The sequence below is a fragment of the Parasteatoda tepidariorum genome, chromosome 1, assembly GCF_043381705.1.
Source record: "Parasteatoda tepidariorum isolate YZ-2023 chromosome 1, CAS_Ptep_4.0, whole genome shotgun sequence".
Classification (NCBI taxonomy): Eukaryota; Metazoa; Arthropoda; class Arachnida; order Araneae; family Theridiidae; genus Parasteatoda; species Parasteatoda tepidariorum.
In genome coordinates, this window is record NC_092204.1 from 91,326,044 (window position 1) to 91,345,103 (window position 19,060).

Below are 19,060 nucleotides of genomic sequence, written 5' to 3' on the forward strand. Positions count from 1 at the left end.
AGGAGAAATGAATTCTACAAATATGAAAAATGTGGTAAAAATAGAAATAACTTTCGACTGCTTATCAGACTTAACTGCACTGAAAACATTTTGAATCAAATTACGATAAAAAGTACAGGCACTCAGGGTGCCGGTATATTTTTTTTCCGTAAAATGCATTTTTACCGGGACATGTTACGGAACAAAAAAATCTCATACACCATAATTTCTATAGTAATGATTACCATGAAATCACTGAATCACTTTAAATAAATATAACTGTAAAAAGTACGGTATAATGGTGAAAATGGATTTTATGGTAAAAGGGATTTTATGGATGATGCACCCAAATTACAAATGTATTAGTACTTTATACCGTAATTTGATCCGTAACTTTTCACAGTGTACTGATGCTAGAGTTTCCTGATTTCACCTGATAGTCCCCTGATTAGTATCTTAGAAGCAGAAAATCTAATATTTTGTTAACAGTTACACTTGCTAAAAATGTGTCTGATTTTGCAAAAAGCACTTTTTGTTTAGTTTGTAAGTATCTTCCGTAGGTCCCTCAAATTGGAAGATTGCATCTTAATACATAAAAATCTAATCATTTGGTAAAAATATAAAGAGTTTATGACTTTATTTTATTTTGCACACTAAACCCTCAGACAAATACTATATATTTCCACTATAAAAATATCCATTTTAATTTATAAAAGTAAAATAACTTTACATAAGGAATGTTAAAAGTTTGATGAAATGTACTGTGCATTCTCATGCTTGTTGTATTTGTTGTTTAATTTTGCTTCATGACTTTTAATATGTACTAATTAAACACTTTATCTGTTATGTGTGCCCCTAAACCCGTTGGCGCCGATGGTGATATTTTTTCTAGTCTCTAATTACAAGCAAAAGTATATTTTGGGATTTTTTAATTATAAAAACAATCTAATAGTTGCTAAAAAAATCTGTTAGACTCTCAGAAATATATTTCTACTAAAATATGAAATCCAAAAAAAAAAAAAAAGTAATTTGAAAATTTCTTCTTTCATTTACATTCAGAAATTTATCAATAATTGATTTTGTAAATTAAAGAATTATTTTAAATTATTATTTTCCTTCGTATAAATAACTGAAAATAAGCATGAATTTAAGAAATTATTGTTTGCAAGTGAGCCTTGTTTAAACGATTTTGCTTTTAAGGTAGAAAGAGACATCGGTGTTTCCTCCATTTTATTACCATAAATTATTAAAAAGCATAATTTTAATATTTTTCACTTATTTTAACCTAAGTTATTACAAAATAATGAAAATAATATTAAGAATATGTTTAAGGAAAATCCTGCGTCAAAGGGTAAATTGATGTAGTTTGGTAATAATTAATGTAGATTGTATCTTATGAAACCAAATCCTATCATTAGGTAAAACGCAAAAGATGTAGTGACGTTATTTTATTTCGCACACCCTTAGACCAATCTTCTTTGCTTCTGCTATAAAAATATCCATTTCAATTCATAGAAAAAAATGTTCTTCCTCATAATTTATGTCATTAAATTTACGAAATATACTGTACATTCTCACATTTTTGCTGAATACATAAATAGATTTTTTGAATACATCTACACGAAACTGCGTAATTCATTGTACCAAAATATTACATTGTATACATGGATATTTGTATACATTGTATACATGGATTTTATACATGGCTGCTTGTTATACATTCAAATACAATGGTAACATTAATACTATTTAATAAAACATTTCCTCTGAACATAGTTGCTCGAATTAATCCCATTAAGTGGTAATCAAAAGTATTTTTAGAACCATTATTCTATATATTGGAGTGAAAATGACCCATTATAAATAATTATTAGACGTTAAAAGTGATAGAATAAAAAAATGTCACTAATGTCCAAGAGATAGGTTTTTCACTTCCGAATTTAAACGGATCTATTCTCAAGTGTAAAAAGTGCATACATTTTAGGTTTAGAGTTTTATATTATTTTCATACGTTTTAACGAATTCAATTTTGCATTGGTAATGATGGAGTTTTGTCATCAAAATTTCGACCACTTTTCGATTGGCTAGAACATTCTACAGCAGATTTTTGTTCAATGATAATGCACGTATCAACTGTTTCCTTACCGATTTAGGAAGAGTTTATATAGGTTCAAATATTATCATCGAAATCAATACTATCACCAAAATAAATTTATCGTCTATTAAAAACCTTACCATTTTCCGTTTAACTAAAACTGTAACTGAAACTATGATGACATCATGAGTTTCAATCGCTTTCCGACTATTTTCATAACTTATTTTTCTACTTTTATGTCCCTACTTTTATCGATTTCATGCCGGTGAGGACGGAATCTTACAATCGAAATTTCGACCTTTTTCTGACTAACTAGATCACACAAATCTCTAATGAAGCACCGTATCTTATAACAATGCAAGTTTCAATCACTTCCTGACAGTTGAAAGCAGAATTCTATAGAATAGAATTATCAGTAGAAATAGGATAGAACAGAATTTATCATTGATGATTGAAATTTGTTAAATTTCCGGTAATCTAGCATGTTCAAAAATCAGCTGGAGTTCTGTGCGTAATGCTGATATTATGGTAAAATGTGTAGCATAAGTACACGCGTAATGAGTGAAACTTTTTCTTTCCCTTATACGCTTTTCTTATGGCCTATATACAACTATTGAGTACATGATGATAAATATATTTAGAGTATATTTAAACTGCACATTTGTTGAAAATGTTACTAAAGTACCATTAACCCTTATTAACGTCGCAACGTTGAAAAAAAATATATTAGTGGTGTTAGGGTTAGTTCACAGTGGACGCTGATGGTAACATCTCAACACATAGTTACTTCAATTCAAATGCAGAATAGATCCATGACGTCACTCCATACGTATCAAACAACAGGCGTCATATGTGGACAATACACATTAGATGTTATACGCTGAGACGTTGCCGTCGTCGCTTTCTCTGAACCGAGCCATTGACTGTTATTGGCAAGCTTACAATTATATAAAATTCCAGCTAGGGCTAAAGGTAACTGTGATTGGCAAAAGTAAAGCATAATTCAAACATAGTAGTTTTCCCTATAAAGAAGTGGGATTTTGTATACTACTGTACTCCAAAATTTGAATACATTTTGAGTATATTTGGATAAAAATTTAAATATTTAAATATATGAATTTTCTCAGCAAATACATGTACCTAAGCATTGAAGCAAATTACATTAAAATAGTGTATACTTAAATACAATATTCGCTTGGTTTAAAAAACTGTAAGAGCACACTTACATGCAAATTGAAGTACATACTTAAGATACATTGTACTTTAACCATTAAATAATTTAATTTTTCACGTAATTTATTTTAATAATAAAACTAAGTAAACTACAGACAGATATAATTCGGTAATAACATATTATGGTCCGCAAAAGTCCCCCAAAAAATCTCCATCTTTTAAACAGTACATCCTAGCACTAAGTACTTATTTTGTATCTTTAATCGCTAAAACACGTTTTTTGTAATTTTCATGAATGAAATTTATGTTCCGATTACATTTCAAAATGTGGCTTCTTAAAACATGAAATAAAAATTCAGGGTTTATAATGAACAATATAATTATAACCCCTGGATGTATAAAAGGTAAAAATACTAAATTAGGCACAGATGCAAATTATAAAAAGTACAAATCAGAAAAAATAAATTTTTTCAATAATGAAAAACAACAAAGCATATTTAAAACACTATGTAGCATGAACTATAATACTTAAGGACGATATACTCTGATATCATCAAGCTGCTTTTCTGATATCACCCTCTAGCAGTATTCAAAGGAAACGGTTAGTTGATGCAGTAGATTTATATGGTTTACATTCTAATGTTACACTGCTTCTTTGTTATATTTTTTGTTGATTTCTGATAATTAAGAACGATGAATATATTTGTAACACGATGCAGGATGATGTACTTCATTTAATGAGATTAGTACTTAAGTTTTTTTGCTTCATTCCAATAACAATTGTAGAATAAAGGTAGAAATTCGCGAATTAATGTTAATGTTTCCAAATTATTTAATATTGTACAGTTATGTAGAAACATAAAACTTTTCTAATCAGTTTAATTCCTTTATTTTCGATTTTAATTCTATTATATGAAAAAAGCGTTTGGTCAATTTTTTTTTATTCTTGTTTATTTCCCTTTTGTCATATAATAAACTCTTTTATGAACTGAGAAAATATAAATAATATACATTAATAACGATCTTACTAAAGAATTTACTCTTTGGTTTAAAAGGAATAATTATGCAGATCATTCATACAAATATGTTTCTTATTAGACATACAAACATTAAAGTACCAGAAAAATAGTTTAAAAGAAGGTGCTTAAGCAGTTTCGTAGTTGGATAAGCGCAGCGTAGAGGGCGTTGCCTTTATTTTTAAAATGTTTTTAGTTGTTCGAACTAGTGAGTGATTATTTTTATAAAATTTGTTTACTTTACTTTATTAATTTAATCAGTCACAGAAAAAAGAAATTTTGCCCTTAAGAATAGTGATTTAAAAAATGTTTAAATTTAAATATCTTTAACACTTTTTTAGAAACAAACTTAAATGTTTTTTTTGTTGAAAAAATTTACGATTTCTTTTAATTTTTTGCTACAAATTTGTCTTTTAAACTTGTCATAAAAATACATGCAAAAATACCAAATGTTGACAATAGCGAAATAAGACTAAAAGATTAAATGAAAATAATAGTACCACCATCTATGTACAGCATATGCATTCAGTTTTTAGTCAGAACTTTTTTTCGGATAAGGAAACTGCACATTACGTTACCTTAATTTACATATGAAAATTTCAAAATTTCACTGTTTTAAACTCAAGTTTCGTGTACTATTTTCATGAGATGTGTATAAGCTACAGTCATAGTTTCTGAGTTTCAATGTATTCTTTTCCATTCCCAAGAACATGGTTTGATATCACAGTATTTACTATAGTCAGCCCACGCTTAGTGTCCAGGCTGATGTCAACAGTGGATTCTCTTTTTCGTGTCCAAGTGGCTGGAAGTTTGGCGAGAAGTGCTTCTCTTATCTGAAAGGAATTTAGATACAGATTTAGAACATATTTCATGGCATCGGGCGTTTCACATCAAATAGAAAAATGTAATTAAAATACGTGGTAAGCCTAAATGATTCTTTTAGTTTCAAATGACTGTTTATTTGCAGGTATATGACATACAAAGAGAAGTGATACATGGAAAGATGCTTACACGAATCAATTTTCTGGTATATGCTTCAAATGTTTAATATGTGCACCCTTCGTCACTCGGTAGCAAGATTACAAGACAATAATTATGCAGCAATAATTACCATTATAACAATAATTCTTTCAATTATAAACTTTTTCCATATGGCGAGTGGTTTGCAGGTTGAGAAAGGTCAGAAGTGCATCCCTTTCCTTACATAGATGTTTTTTAAGGTAAATACCCATTTTCTGTTATACTGTACGCTGATGCTTTTTTAGGTAAAGGTCCATTGCCCGGTATTTTCTCCTCTGATGATTAGTCTGACGTATCTGTTTCAGTAAAAAATGTGGACAAGCATTCCTACTTCCCTCTACCAGCACAATATGTAAAACAATCCATTCCCCATAGGGAGGTAGCTTGGAATTGAAGAACTAGTGCTGTACGCTTGTTGCTTTAAAATTTTGTCAATCGGCATTCTTCCCAATGGTAAACTATTTCTGGCATTACCTTAAATAATGTGTTTACACAAATGTCGGTCAAAGCACTAATGCCGTTTTTTGGAGCATTGTGGGAGTTATATACTTCATTCGTCACGATTTGGAATAAGGGATACACAAACTTTGTTCTTCATAAAATTATGTACCCTTAGGGCCAACTACACCATAGGAAAGTGTCACTACTACTGCAACGGACATAAAAACGTGCAAATGAATATCCGTAACAAACTGACTTAACATTGAAATGCGAAACTGGTGACCAAGGGTGTTAACATTTTTAGCATGTTCCAACTGTAAGCTATTTACTTATGAAAAGTTTAAGAATAATTTAAGCTAACCCATTATTTTCCGTTTTTAAAGCTGAATTTCACTGAATGTTTGTGAATGATATTCTACTATAATACTTATAAATTTTTTTTAATAATTATTTTTAACTGTTATATTAAATTTTGACCATTTCTCGCCAGCGCTATATATGTTGACAAAAAAAAATTGCTTAAAATTGTTTTAAAAAATTAAAAGCGTTTTCGATCCAACTTTTCAATACTTAAAGTGTTTTTAATAATCACTTTATCGTTTTAAACTCATTAAAATGTGAAAATATTGAGGATTATTTAATGTTTTTTTTCTTTTAAGTGCAAAAAATTCTCTCAAAATCGACTACTTTTTTCACAGAAAAAGTTTTACAAATTTTATATCCGCATAAAAATATTTTTAGGAGTAATACAGTATACACTTTATGCGTTTTTCTAAAGCTTTACAAGTTTTATTTATTTCATATGTTTTTCGTAAAAAAGATTTAAAAGTTTTACATTAAAAAATATATTCTTTAAAAATATTTTATGGAGAATTACCTTTTTTCTTTAAATAACTCAAAAGAGGGGGATTTCTGAGTTATATGTTTGAATCACCCAAAAATAAGCACTTCTTCATATCTTGATCCTATTTTTTTAAATATTTAGTTTTATATGTATTAAAGTTTAGTAAAATTTTGTAAGTTTAATGTGATTTAATATGAAGATGTTGGATATGTTTTCCTTACATAAAAAAGTTTTAAGGGTTTAATATTTTATATATTTTGATGTGTTGTTTTAAACACTTTTCAAATCTAGTGAGTTCTTTTTACGTATTAGAGCTATGACTCTTTTTTTAAAAAATGTTTTAGTGAAAGAAACTTAAAACAGTCTTAATTAAATTCAGTACGTAGTCCCTAGACATTTTAAAGATTCAAATCGATAAACAAAAAACTGTAAAAGAGGAAGTTAAGTCCTAAGAAACCCGCAAGGGAAAATCACGTGAAAAATGATGGAATGTTTTTTCTACTGACTTTTTATCAAAATTAATGGAAAAAAAAATATTTTTCTCACGGTGTTAAATAGAATTGCAAAAAGTTTTGCACTTATTATAAAATAGTTTTGCATTTTTAAAGGTTTATTAAAATTTTGTCTTTATTTATACGGACTATTTTTATGTCTGGGGAAGTATTTTTATTAAACCCTTCAAAACGAATTAAAAAAAGCTTAGTTTTTCTAGAATTACAGTCATTAATTTGCGAAATCTTAGACGTTTTCCTTCAAGTAAAGATTTGATAAGAAAGACTGACTTTAAAATAAATGAATTTTACATAATTCAGCATATTTATTTTTGCTTCGTTGTTGGTTGTTTTACTTTTATTTACTTCTTTTGTTTATTATTTTCATGTTAATCTGGTAGAAAAGAAGGCAGAATTATTAGGCACAAAAGGAATAAAAACTTAGACTGGAGAAATCAAATAAAAAATAAAAAAAACTCCTCAAATTTTTTGTAGCTCATCAGTCTCTTTTCCATTTAATTCATCACCATTAATTTAATCTTTTTTTCGAAATTCATCATTTATTTTAATTATAAGCTAAGAAAATGCAATTTAATATGTTTTTTAAAACTTTAATAAAATAACTCAAGTTAAAAATTGAGTGTAACGAACGAAATAAATGAATAATAATGTAAAATATCGAAATATAAAAATAATGATAAATATAAAAAGTAATAATAAACAATAATATAAAAAATAGTGAATGTAAAAAATGTTGTGAGTAAACCATATTCTTTAAAAATTAATAATAAAAGCACAATAAAAATGATATAAAATTATTTGTATTGATGGGATTAAAAATTAAATTTACGATCGATGGTTTTTAGCAAAGTACTTATCAATGCCAAAAGAAATCTAAAAGGATGATAGATCGCAAGATTCCTGGTCAATGTGTCATGAGACAATGCTATCGCCCGTGCAAATTATTTTAGTAATATTTCTTGCACAAAATGTTGGGAAGCAGAATGTTACATATACAAAATACAATAGGAAAGAAATTTACATTGCCACCAATATCAAAATGAAAAGAATCATTACTTAAAGTTAAAAGAACGATGGAACGTGGGATGTTTACTCTTACGTGGACTAGCAATATGGACAAGAACAAAATATAGGTCAACATTATTCCATGTTGGCAAAATATAGCGGGACAAAACGTTGACGAAATATTCTAGTTGACATTGAAGAAATATTGTGGAACAGACTCTCATGTTGAAAAGAATGTGGATCTGAATTCGATATTTCTAACTTCAATAGAATACTTCTTCAATAAAATCTCACGTTGACAAAATAAAGTAATGCAGAATTTCAAGCGGATAAAATGTAATGGGATAGAATCTATCGCAGACAAAATATAGTTGAATAGAGAACCAAGTTGACAAGATATAGCTCGAGGAAATATTTCGTTGACAAAACAACGAGGAACGTAATGTAAATGGACAAAATATAGTTGGAGATATTCTTAGGTTGGTAAAATAAAGCGGGGCTGAGTGTAATTGGACTGAATATTTCGTTGAAAGAACAAAGTGAGACAGAATCGCAAATAGATTATATATAATTCGAGTTATTCTTACTTTTGTCAAATAAAGCAATACAGAATATAGTTGGATTGAATATTTCGTTGAAAGAACAAAGTGAAACGGAATCGCAAATGGGCAAAATATAGTTGGAAATATTCTTAGGTTGGTGAAATAAAGTGGGGCAGAGTGTAATCGGACTGAATATTTCGTTGAAAGAACAAAGTGAGACGGAATCGCAAATGGGCAAAATATAGTTTGAGATATTCTTACGTTTGCAAAATAAAGAAATACAGAATATAATTGGACTGAATATTTCGTTGAAAGAACAAAGTGAGACGGAATCGCAAATAGATTGTATATAGTTCGAGATATTCTAACTTTGGTAAAATTAAGCAGGATCGAGTATAGTTGGACTGAATATTTCGTTGGAAGAACAAAGTGAGACAGAATCGCAAATAGATAATATATAGTTCGAGACATTCTTACTTTTGACAAATAAAGCAATACAGAATATAGTTGGACTGAATATTTCGTTGAAAGAACAAAGTGAGACGAAATCACGAATGGACAAAATATAATTTGGATATTTTTAAGTTGGTAAAATAAAGCGGGGTAGAGCATCACGTTGGCCAAATATAGTTGGGCAGAATCCTACACGGATAGCGCGACTGAATACTCTACGGACAAAATACAGTGCGAAAGATTCTCACTCGGGAAAAAATATTAGGAGCCAGAAAGTGTAATAGCAATTAAAATAATTTATAGATACTGCGTTTTTATACACAAAAGATTTTGAAATTGCCTGAAACAGCAATTAAACAACCTGTTTTAATTTTCTATCAAAATTACATGCTCAGATATATTTATAGTCAGATAGTAAAAAAGTTCACACGATAAAAAAAGAAGGAAAAAAAACTCAACTTACCTGTGAGTTGAAGAAGAAGTAGACAATAGGATTATATATGACGCTAGTTTTGGCAAATATGGCTGGGCACACTGACGAAACAGGACCTAGTAAATGCTCATATCCTGCAGAAACCATGAGAGATGCAACAGCATATGGTGTCCATGCAAAAAATGTACATGCAATCATGGCACTGGCCATGAGAGTTACTTTGTGTTCTGCTTTTGCAGTTGAACTTTTACCAGACGGCTTCGGTGACTGAAAATAAAAGGAAAAAAAAAAGATATGTCACGAAAATTGAATAAATATACAGAATTCTCGAATCAACATTCTTATTATACATAAAAGCTCATAATTTAAGTTAAATTTTAAAGGAAAAACAAACTAAAAATGCTGGTCCAACACTCATCGAACTTGGTCACATTGCACAGACTATTTCATAATAATCACGCCTTCAATTTTGACCTTTTGTGTAAAATGGTATATTTGCGTTTGTCGGTCGCAAGTGAATATCAAAATAAGTTATTCTATAAAAACAATTAATTTATTTTATAAATAGAAATTTACGTCAAAGAAATTTTTTATTTATTTTTTCATTTTTCATTTTTTTCGAAAACTTAACAAAATAGATGTTCCTCCAAATGAAAAGAAATAAAAATAAGCAAAAATTTTGAATTTTTCTGCACAACTTTTAATCAGCAACTTTTATGAAAAATGTTGCTGATTAATTGTTTATCATTAAAAGTCAGTTAACAAAATTAAGAAAACGAATGCCAAAAATTAAACTTAAAATAAAAGATAGCAAATATAGTTGGAAGAAAATTTATGTTTCGGAGAAAAAATAATTTTATGACGAAAAAAAAATTAAGCAGCTGTTCTTATATGGTATTCTGCGAAACTCTAGTGCTACGAGGGAGTAAAAAAAGGGTTTAGAACTTTTTTTTACCTCACGGTAATTATTTTTGAAGCCTGTATTTATATTTTGATCTAACAAATAATAAATTTTTTTATTTTAATTTTTCGATTGTCTTCATGAAATTACAAAGTAAAATGCCAATAAGAAGAAATAGCAAATTTTATTTTTTAAAATAATTTATTTTTCTGAAAACAATTTCTTGAAAATTGCATTTGTTTTTCCCATCGTACTTTCAAAATCAAAATAAAATAACTAATTCCGTTAATGTAGAAATATGTTTCTCGGGTAACCATTTTCTACGTTTATAGCTGTTTTTTTTATTTTTAGGTTTCATGATTCTTCATGAAAGTTAAAAAGCTTGCATCATTTTTAGTTTTCATTTCAACGAAAACCATCAGATTATTTGTTTCATTCGCATGCATTTACACAAAAAAAGAATGTGCAATGCATATACACCAAAAACAAATTCAAAATTAAATTGGACACAGCGCGAAGATCGGAAATTCAATTGTGGGACATAAGTCTACACTGGGAAACTAATTTTCGTTTCATTAATACAAATATTTGATCATGAGCCGCGATGGCTCAATGGATAGAGCGCTCGCCTTCTAATGAAGTGAACCGGATGCGGGGACCAATAGCTGGGGTCGACACGAATTCCGCATCCAGCTTGCACCGACCACAGTGCTGACTTGAAATATCCTCAGTGGTAGACGGATCATGGGCTGAGTCCCCTTGCCATCAGGCTAACCGTGGAAGGTTCTCGTGGTCTTCCTCTCCATGTAATGCAAATGCAGATTAGTTTCACTAAAAAGTCCTCCACGAAGGCAAATTTCTCCCAATACGTGATCCAGGAGTTTCCTTGTCTTTAATTGGGTTCAAAATTACAAGGGTATGGAGTTGAACATTAGTAGTCGTAAACCCAAAAATTGGATCTGCTGTTCAACGACGGTTATAAAATAAAAAATTACTTGATCTTGCTTATTTCGGTTGTGAGGATTTCACTGTTGAATATAGTTTTGCTCCTAATGCTGCAAATGATATTAAAAGGAGATTTTTAGTCTATATTTTGTCGCAATATACAAGTTTCAAAAATGTTTTGTGTAGCAGGGGGTCGCAGTAGACGTTGTGTAGACATTGCGACAAATGTTTAGGAGAGTTAAGGCATATCGTCAGAATTAAAGTTGCATAGGAATCCACTCCCGGAAATGTCATTGTACGCGGCAAGGGACACTTCTCTATCATAGCCTGTTCAGAATCATACGAAGAAATAGTTAATAATAGGGAAGCGTCCTCATATGACGTGAGTTCCCTATGCAATTTTAATCCCGATGATGTATCTTAACTCCCCTAGAAGTGTGTTGCAACATTTATGCGACCCCCTGTTATCTATAACTATTTTAAACTTGCACATTTCGTCAAAAAATAATTATAAGTGTCACTTAAAAAAACTGCAGCTTAGAGAGAAAAAAACCAATTGCATTTAAAATCAGCGAAGTGAAAATATCCAAGATCTGTTAAAAAAATCTCCTGCAACCGAAAAAAAAAATGTTCTCAAGTGTTATCAATAAAAAAAACGATGAAATTTTTTTTATTCCTTTTATACTTAACTTTATTTTTAAGGTCGGTGTTGAACAACCGACCTAATCATTGCTCTTTTTAAATATTTTGAAATAAATAAAGTAATATTTTGTTGATTAATACTATCACATTTGTTTTTATATACTTTATTTATAAGATGGTAGTTAAGCCGTGAAAAGGTCGATCATTAGGCTTTCTCAGCTGAAAAAAAAATGGGAATTGCTGATTCAAAGTGATAGGGTTTGTTATTATATGAGTATCGCCCCAACTAGAATTGCAAAAAAAATAAATAAATAAGTAAAGTTTTGACTGCAAAAAACATTGACTTTTTGGCCCTGGAGTGCTCCATAAATAAACAGAGCTAAGCTCAAAAAACAATATTGAGGCAGAGGTATTTCTAATTAGTGATAGTTTATCAGTGTAAAAATCTATATAATAAAAGGAAGAGATTGTATATGCGTTTGTGTGTGGGTATCCTTTTCATAACTCCTGAACTGTTTGTACTAGTATCCTGCAATTAGCATAACACATGAGGTGGGGGGAACTTTACTTAGTTCAGAATTTTCAAATAGTCCGTTTATGAGAGACGTTTTTTCACATTGACTTAGCATTAGCCATTGTTATAAATTAAGCTACACGATTCTGTTTTTCATATTTCAAAGATAATACCGTTGATGTTTTTGCTACTTCACAGCTCTATTTAATCAAGAAAGCAATTATCTCACTTTCTTCTATAATTTTATTTCTTTGATTCCTTTAACCAAGAAAGCTCAAGCGACGAACTATAACGACTACCTGACCGAATACTATCTGGAATGACGTGATTATTTCCTTTATGGATGCTCTTCTGTTTTCTACAAACTTTAATTACGAAAAATTAACAGTAATCTAATAAATAAAAACTAAAATATTTACTAAAGGGTAAATTCTACGAAATATTCCTTGATTGTGATAAATCTATGCTGTCAAGTTATCAATCAATAATAAATTAACATCATTTTCAGTGCCAACTGATAGTAAGCATGGTTAATCTTTAATTCAATAAGTTGAACTTCGTGCTTCGCTTAATAATTTATTAGTTCTCAACGTAAGGTAATCGAGAAGATCAATATTGATAACAGAATTATTTTAACTTAATCAATTTTGTCGTTGCATGGATTTTAGATATGTACTACATGAATACATAATGCTAATTAATGTCGAGTCATTAATTCTTAAATGTTTTTTTGATCCCGAGCAAAGAACGGGTATTTAGGTAGTAATTCGTATGCAGGATGACTGCTGAAAAAAGTAATTTGAGTAACTTTATAACTATAACCCAAGAAGCTCATAGTAATAGCAGGTAATTTTTTTTGTATCCTGCATAGTTGTGCTACTCATTATGCAAAAAAAGAAAAAAATGAATTATAGAAATTTGATGTCCATATTTTAGAATGAATTCTCTATTTAGAGTGTGTTTAAGACAAGAAAAGATTTTCTTAAGGATTATCTACTGGTATTTTTTGACAAATGTAGGAGTTTTTGAAATAATTGACTATATTATTTTAGCATGAAATCTATTTGAAATAGAAGATGGCGAGATTTAAAACAATTTTTACAAAGTGCCTCTCTTATAATATTGGTATATATGCTGTTTTCAGAGTGTACTTTAGACAAAAAATGGATTTTAACGATTATCTATAAATACTTTTTGACCAATTAGGCTATTTTCGGAAAATTTGATGCCTAGATTTCAACAAGATAGTTTTAATTGCAATACTTGATTTAAAATAATTATAAAAAATTCGGAAAATGACCCCGTTTATAATAATGGCTTCATAATTTTCAGAATGTGTTTTTGAGTAAGCATAGAGTTTTTTAACATTGTCTAGAAATATTTTAAATATTTTCAGAAAATATATGTTTTCAGCAAAAATTAAAGCCTGTATTTTAAAAAACTATTAGAAAAACTTTGCATTTAAAAACATTGCGGTAGACGTCTTATCTAATAGTATTGGTATCTACGCTATTTTCAGTGCAAAATGCTAACAAAAAATAATTTTTAAATATTGTATATAAAATTTTTTCGTCCAATTTAAGTGATTTGACACCCATATAACTCAAAAATTGGTTCTTTTCAGCGTGTATGTTTTGAACAAGAAAGGAGTTCTTTTCAAATATTGTCTATAAATTTCTTTTGCCAAATTTCAGAGTTTAGAAAATTTAAAGGCTCATATTTTAGCATAAAACCAGTTCTCATTGCCAGACATGATTTATTTAAATATAAAAAATCGCAATGTTTACTCCCTTATCATATACGCTACTTTTTAAATGTGTTTTCGACAAGAAAAGATATTTCTAAAGAGTGTCTGTTTTCAACGTTCTTTCCAACTTGAAAGAGATATAATATATAACTATATAATTATGATATATAATATCTAGCCATCACGAGATGAGCTTGGTCTCCGTTAGGTTGCTCTCAGTTAAGTAGGAGGAATAGAATTAAAATGTTTCATCAAAATTTACAAAGCAATTTCATTTAAGAAACTTGTAGAAAGAATTGAATCAATTTTGTGAAATGCGTATAAAATTGCATTTTTGTATTAATTAGAACCAGGGTAATCTTAGATCAGGTAAAAATTTAGGCTTCTTACACTTTATAAAATTAAAATAAACAGATAAAAATACATAAAAATAAGCAAATTATATGGTCTTAGGCTTTAATTTCCTAGTAGTAATTTTTTTAAAAATATTTTTATTATTGTTGTCGTAAAATATGGGGGAGGGAACTAGTATGGACATGGGTCTAGAATGAACATATTGAATAACTTTATTATTAATAGGTCAAATTTTCTCTCCGAGATATCGTAGATTGGCAACAAAGTATATTTCCACGCACAGTTGAATAGTCACACTGTGAATATTTTAGTTTAAATTTGTAAAAGAAGGTTTTTAAGGTGCAAAAGTAACTTTTAATTTTCTCTTTACTTATTTATCAACAATTTTTATTTTTTTTAACAATTTTTATCTATAAAGAAATTTTAGGATTTAAAAAAAGTGATAATATGTTAATACATAGTTTTTTACATATTTTTATATTAACTTTTGTCCTGTATAGTTTCAAATAACCAGCATTAAGCATGCCTTCATGGGGCTGGTCTAGGCACATGGTGGTGGGCATGGCCACACTGATCCCATTCAATTTCCATATGAATTGTTTATAAATGTATCACGTTAGATGTTATTAATTTTTTTAAATCAGAGAATGTAGTGAATTTGTCGAATGATATACCTTTACAAATAATGCAATCTCAAATAAAAAGTTAAGTACGAAACCTTTATATTAATCCCCATTTTAGAATATTTAAGAAAATTTAATCGAGGTACTTTTTGTTAAAAGCATATAATTCAATATTGATAAATTGTAAAAAAGACTGTTTTAAGTATATATATTTTTCGTAATACATGAAACAAAATCAGAAGACCCAAGAACGGGCTCGTTTTCTCTTTTGCAAGTTGTTTACATGGCTGCAATAAGGAATGTATGGCTGAAACATGCACTCTGTGTATTTCCTATTTTAACCATTTTATCATCTAGTTAAAACTGGTTATGAAATTCGATTCAACTGAAATTTGGTTCAGTGTGTAAATGCAGCAGAAATAAGCTATCTAAAACGTATTTGCACCAAAAAACACAAACCTGAAGAAAAAGCTGTGTTGTTTTCGGTGAATGTGAATGAGAAAATTAAAATTGAAGCTTCTTGACAACGATGACTTAATACAAGTTAACAAATTTTTTCTTGTCAAGTTTTTTTGATTTTTATTTTTAAAAAACAGTGCTGTGGAAAATATTGTAAGATAGTCAAATATAATGAAAGAAAGATGAACATAGATTTTCTAATCATGAATCTTTATTTTTATCTTCTTGACTACGATGACTTAATACAAGTTAACGAATTTTTTCTTGTCAAGTTTTTCTTATTTTTATTTTTGAAAAACAGTGCTGTGGAAAATATTGTAAGATAGTCAAATATAATGAAAGAAAGATGAACATAGATTTTCTAATCATGAATCTTTATTTTTATCTTCTTGACTACGATGACTTAATACAAGTTAACGAATTTCTTCTTGTCAAGTTTTTCTTATTTTTATTTTTGAAAAACAGTGCTGTGGAAAATATTGTAAGATAGTCAAATATAATGAAAGAAAGATGAACATGGATTTTTTAATCATGAATATTTATTTTTTCCAAAAAAAAAAAGAGAACATTTTTCAAATCTCAAAACTGGTAGAACTACCAGGACTTCAAATTGAGAAATATTTAAAGCTGACTTGCCAAATTTTTTGATAAAACGAAAAATGAATGTCAAAATATTTTTCAAATAAATGACTTTGAATAATGGTTTCAAATGAAATGATTTGCTTTCAAAATGTCTTTCTTTGTATAGTAAAAAGTTATATTAAAAATTAGTTTCTTAATTAAAATATGTCAATATTTATTTACCAATTAGGCTTAGAATGAAATATCTTTCAATTTGGATTTAGATATATTTCTCGGAGTTCTATTAATCGATTATTTAATAAGATATCACAATTGCCCACACTATCCCCATCCCTTGTCCACATTAGTGTAATAGGGCTAGTGTGGAAAAAATCTACATTTAAGAAAATTAAAAAATTATTATGGAAAAACTAAACAACTTTGGAATACCAGGTATTACCTAGAATGCTGATAAACGTTTAAATTACTTTAAAAAAATTTCGTCATGAGTTAAAAATTATATTAAAAATGGTTTAGTGACGAATTTGTAAAACATGTCTACATCTTGGAAACTAAATTTTAACCGTTCTTTTAAATTTTAAAAGTTAAAAATTTGGGAACATTCCAGTTTCTTTGCCAGTAGCCTTGTCGGTCGATGCAAATTCTAATGCAATAGTTGGTTTAAACGCTTTTCAGTGAACTCAACAGAATGGCCAGAACGTGCTACGGAACAAAAAATTTATATACCAAAATTTTTACAGTAATAATTACCGTAAATTCTCTGAATTACTCTAATTAAATAAATATTACTCCAAAAATTACGGTACAATATTTTACGGAAAGAAAAGATTTTACGATAAAATGGATTTTACGGATGATGCACCTAAAGTGCCGGTGCTTTATACCGTAATTTTTTATCTGATATTTTTTACAGTGTGCAGAAAAAATGTTGCGAGCAATTTTTTGCGGCTTTGGAACTAACATTAAAGACAAAAAAAGGAAGGTGTCGGAAATTTTCTTAACTCTATATTTCAATTTAATGATCTAAATTTGACATAAATTAACTCGAATGAAAAATCAGAGCACAGAAGAAATCCGACTCTTTTGAATGATATAAATCAAAACAGTTAACAAGAGGAATGTTAAAACTAAAATTAAAAGAATAAAAATGGCAAGAACTTAGTTGCTAATTTAGTATTGAACGAAAAAACATATATTGTCAGATCTGGAGCAAATCAGTATAATTTAAAATTTGAGAAGAAAATAATAGCAATAATAGCTAATATCATACAATAATAATAATAATAATTAAAGATTTTATAAATGCTTTTATCAATTGATTATATAAAAGTATATATAAAATCAAAAAAAGCATAGTATTTCTTCAAAATTAAAGAAAAACTTGGTGAGGCTATAATTTTGTTAAACAGAATCTTTTAAAATGTTTCTTTTTTAATAGGTTCTTCCCACATCAGAAAAAAGAACTGCTTCACTACTTTTTATAGTTATATAACTTAAAATAAGTCTAAAACAATAAATTGGGAAATTTATATAATATATGTTTTATTTATTAATTCTATAATAAGTAAAACAAGTGTAAAATAATTATATAACATAAATATTAATAAAAATATAAATTGCATTTAAGTAAAGGAAACTGTGTAAGCAAAAAAAAAAGAAATGACATAATAAGTTCTGTCTTTATCTGAATGAACAAACCATTTCATTGTTGCTTATAGTTACATATTTTAAAACAAAACATAAAATATTTGTTTATTAAACAAAAGAAACTTAGATAACAAGCTCTAGAATTACTTTTGAGCATTCTTTAAAAATGTATTAGGAAACCCTAAAGGGGGGGGGGTAGAAACTAATTAAAGATTGATAAATGCGACTCAGTGACATAATGCTGATTTCTAACAAAAATTAATTGGGTTTTCTTAAAGATAAAATCTTTTTTCCAAACCAATTATTCCCCAAAAAAATATTTGTTTAAAGAATATATCTATGAGAATAATGAATAAATAGGAAATTAAGGAAATTAAATTCCTCAAGAATTTAACGAAGGATAATAAATAAAATTATAATTGCATATATATATATATATATATACACCGAAGAGCCATTACATTATGACAACCCTCCATCTATAACAATGGGCTCTCCCAGGTTTTCATGGTTTCTCACCCACGAACAACGTTTTCATGGGGCACATAAGGATCCTTATAGAACAATCCCTGACGTCTGTAAGCTACTTGAACATAGTTGCAGACCAGGTTCACCTATTCATGGCAACAGTTTTTTCTGCGGGAGATGGTGTTTACCAACAGGATAATGCACCATGTCATAAGGGTCGAATCGTCGAGGAACATTCCAACGACTGTCAAATCATGTCTTGGCCCCCAAATTCACCTGACCTTAATCCAATAGAGCATTTGTGGTCCTACTTGGAAAACCAAATTTGTGCTGCCACGCTACCCCCTCGCAATGTGAGGAAATTGCAGGACCAGTTGATGAGCGCTTGATACCAGATACCTCAGATTACCTATCAGCACCTATCAGTTAGCAGTTTTAAGGGCTAAAGGTGATCCTACATGTTATTAGCAGGATGGTCATAATGTAATGGCTCCTCGGTGTATATATAAAAAAAATTAAAAGTCAATTTTCATTTTAGTTAAGAAAATTTTTGTTTTAGTTACTTTTTATTAAATAATTACAATTAATATAAATATGTATATACATATTTACACATTATTATTATAATTATATGTAATTTATATCCTGCTAAATATCTTATATAA

At 28.7% G+C, this 19,060-nt stretch overlaps 1 protein-coding gene across 1 annotated transcript in view; it reads right to left on the bottom strand.

Annotated features, from left to right (window-relative positions):
* Window positions 1-4,133: 4,133 nt before the first annotated feature.
* LOC107454625 (melanopsin-like) overlaps window positions 4,134-19,060 on the bottom strand; it is a 180,809-nt gene continuing 165,882 nt past the window's right edge. Inside the window, exons 3-4 of the mRNA XM_071183841.1 lie at window positions 9,544-9,780; window positions 4,134-5,096 (exon numbers count right to left, since the gene is read on the bottom strand). Of these exons, the coding sequence (XP_071039942.1) occupies window positions 4,929-5,096; window positions 9,544-9,780 (405 nt within the window). The 3' untranslated portion in view covers window positions 4,134-4,928. The remainder of the gene's footprint in view (window positions 5,097-9,543; window positions 9,781-19,060) is intronic.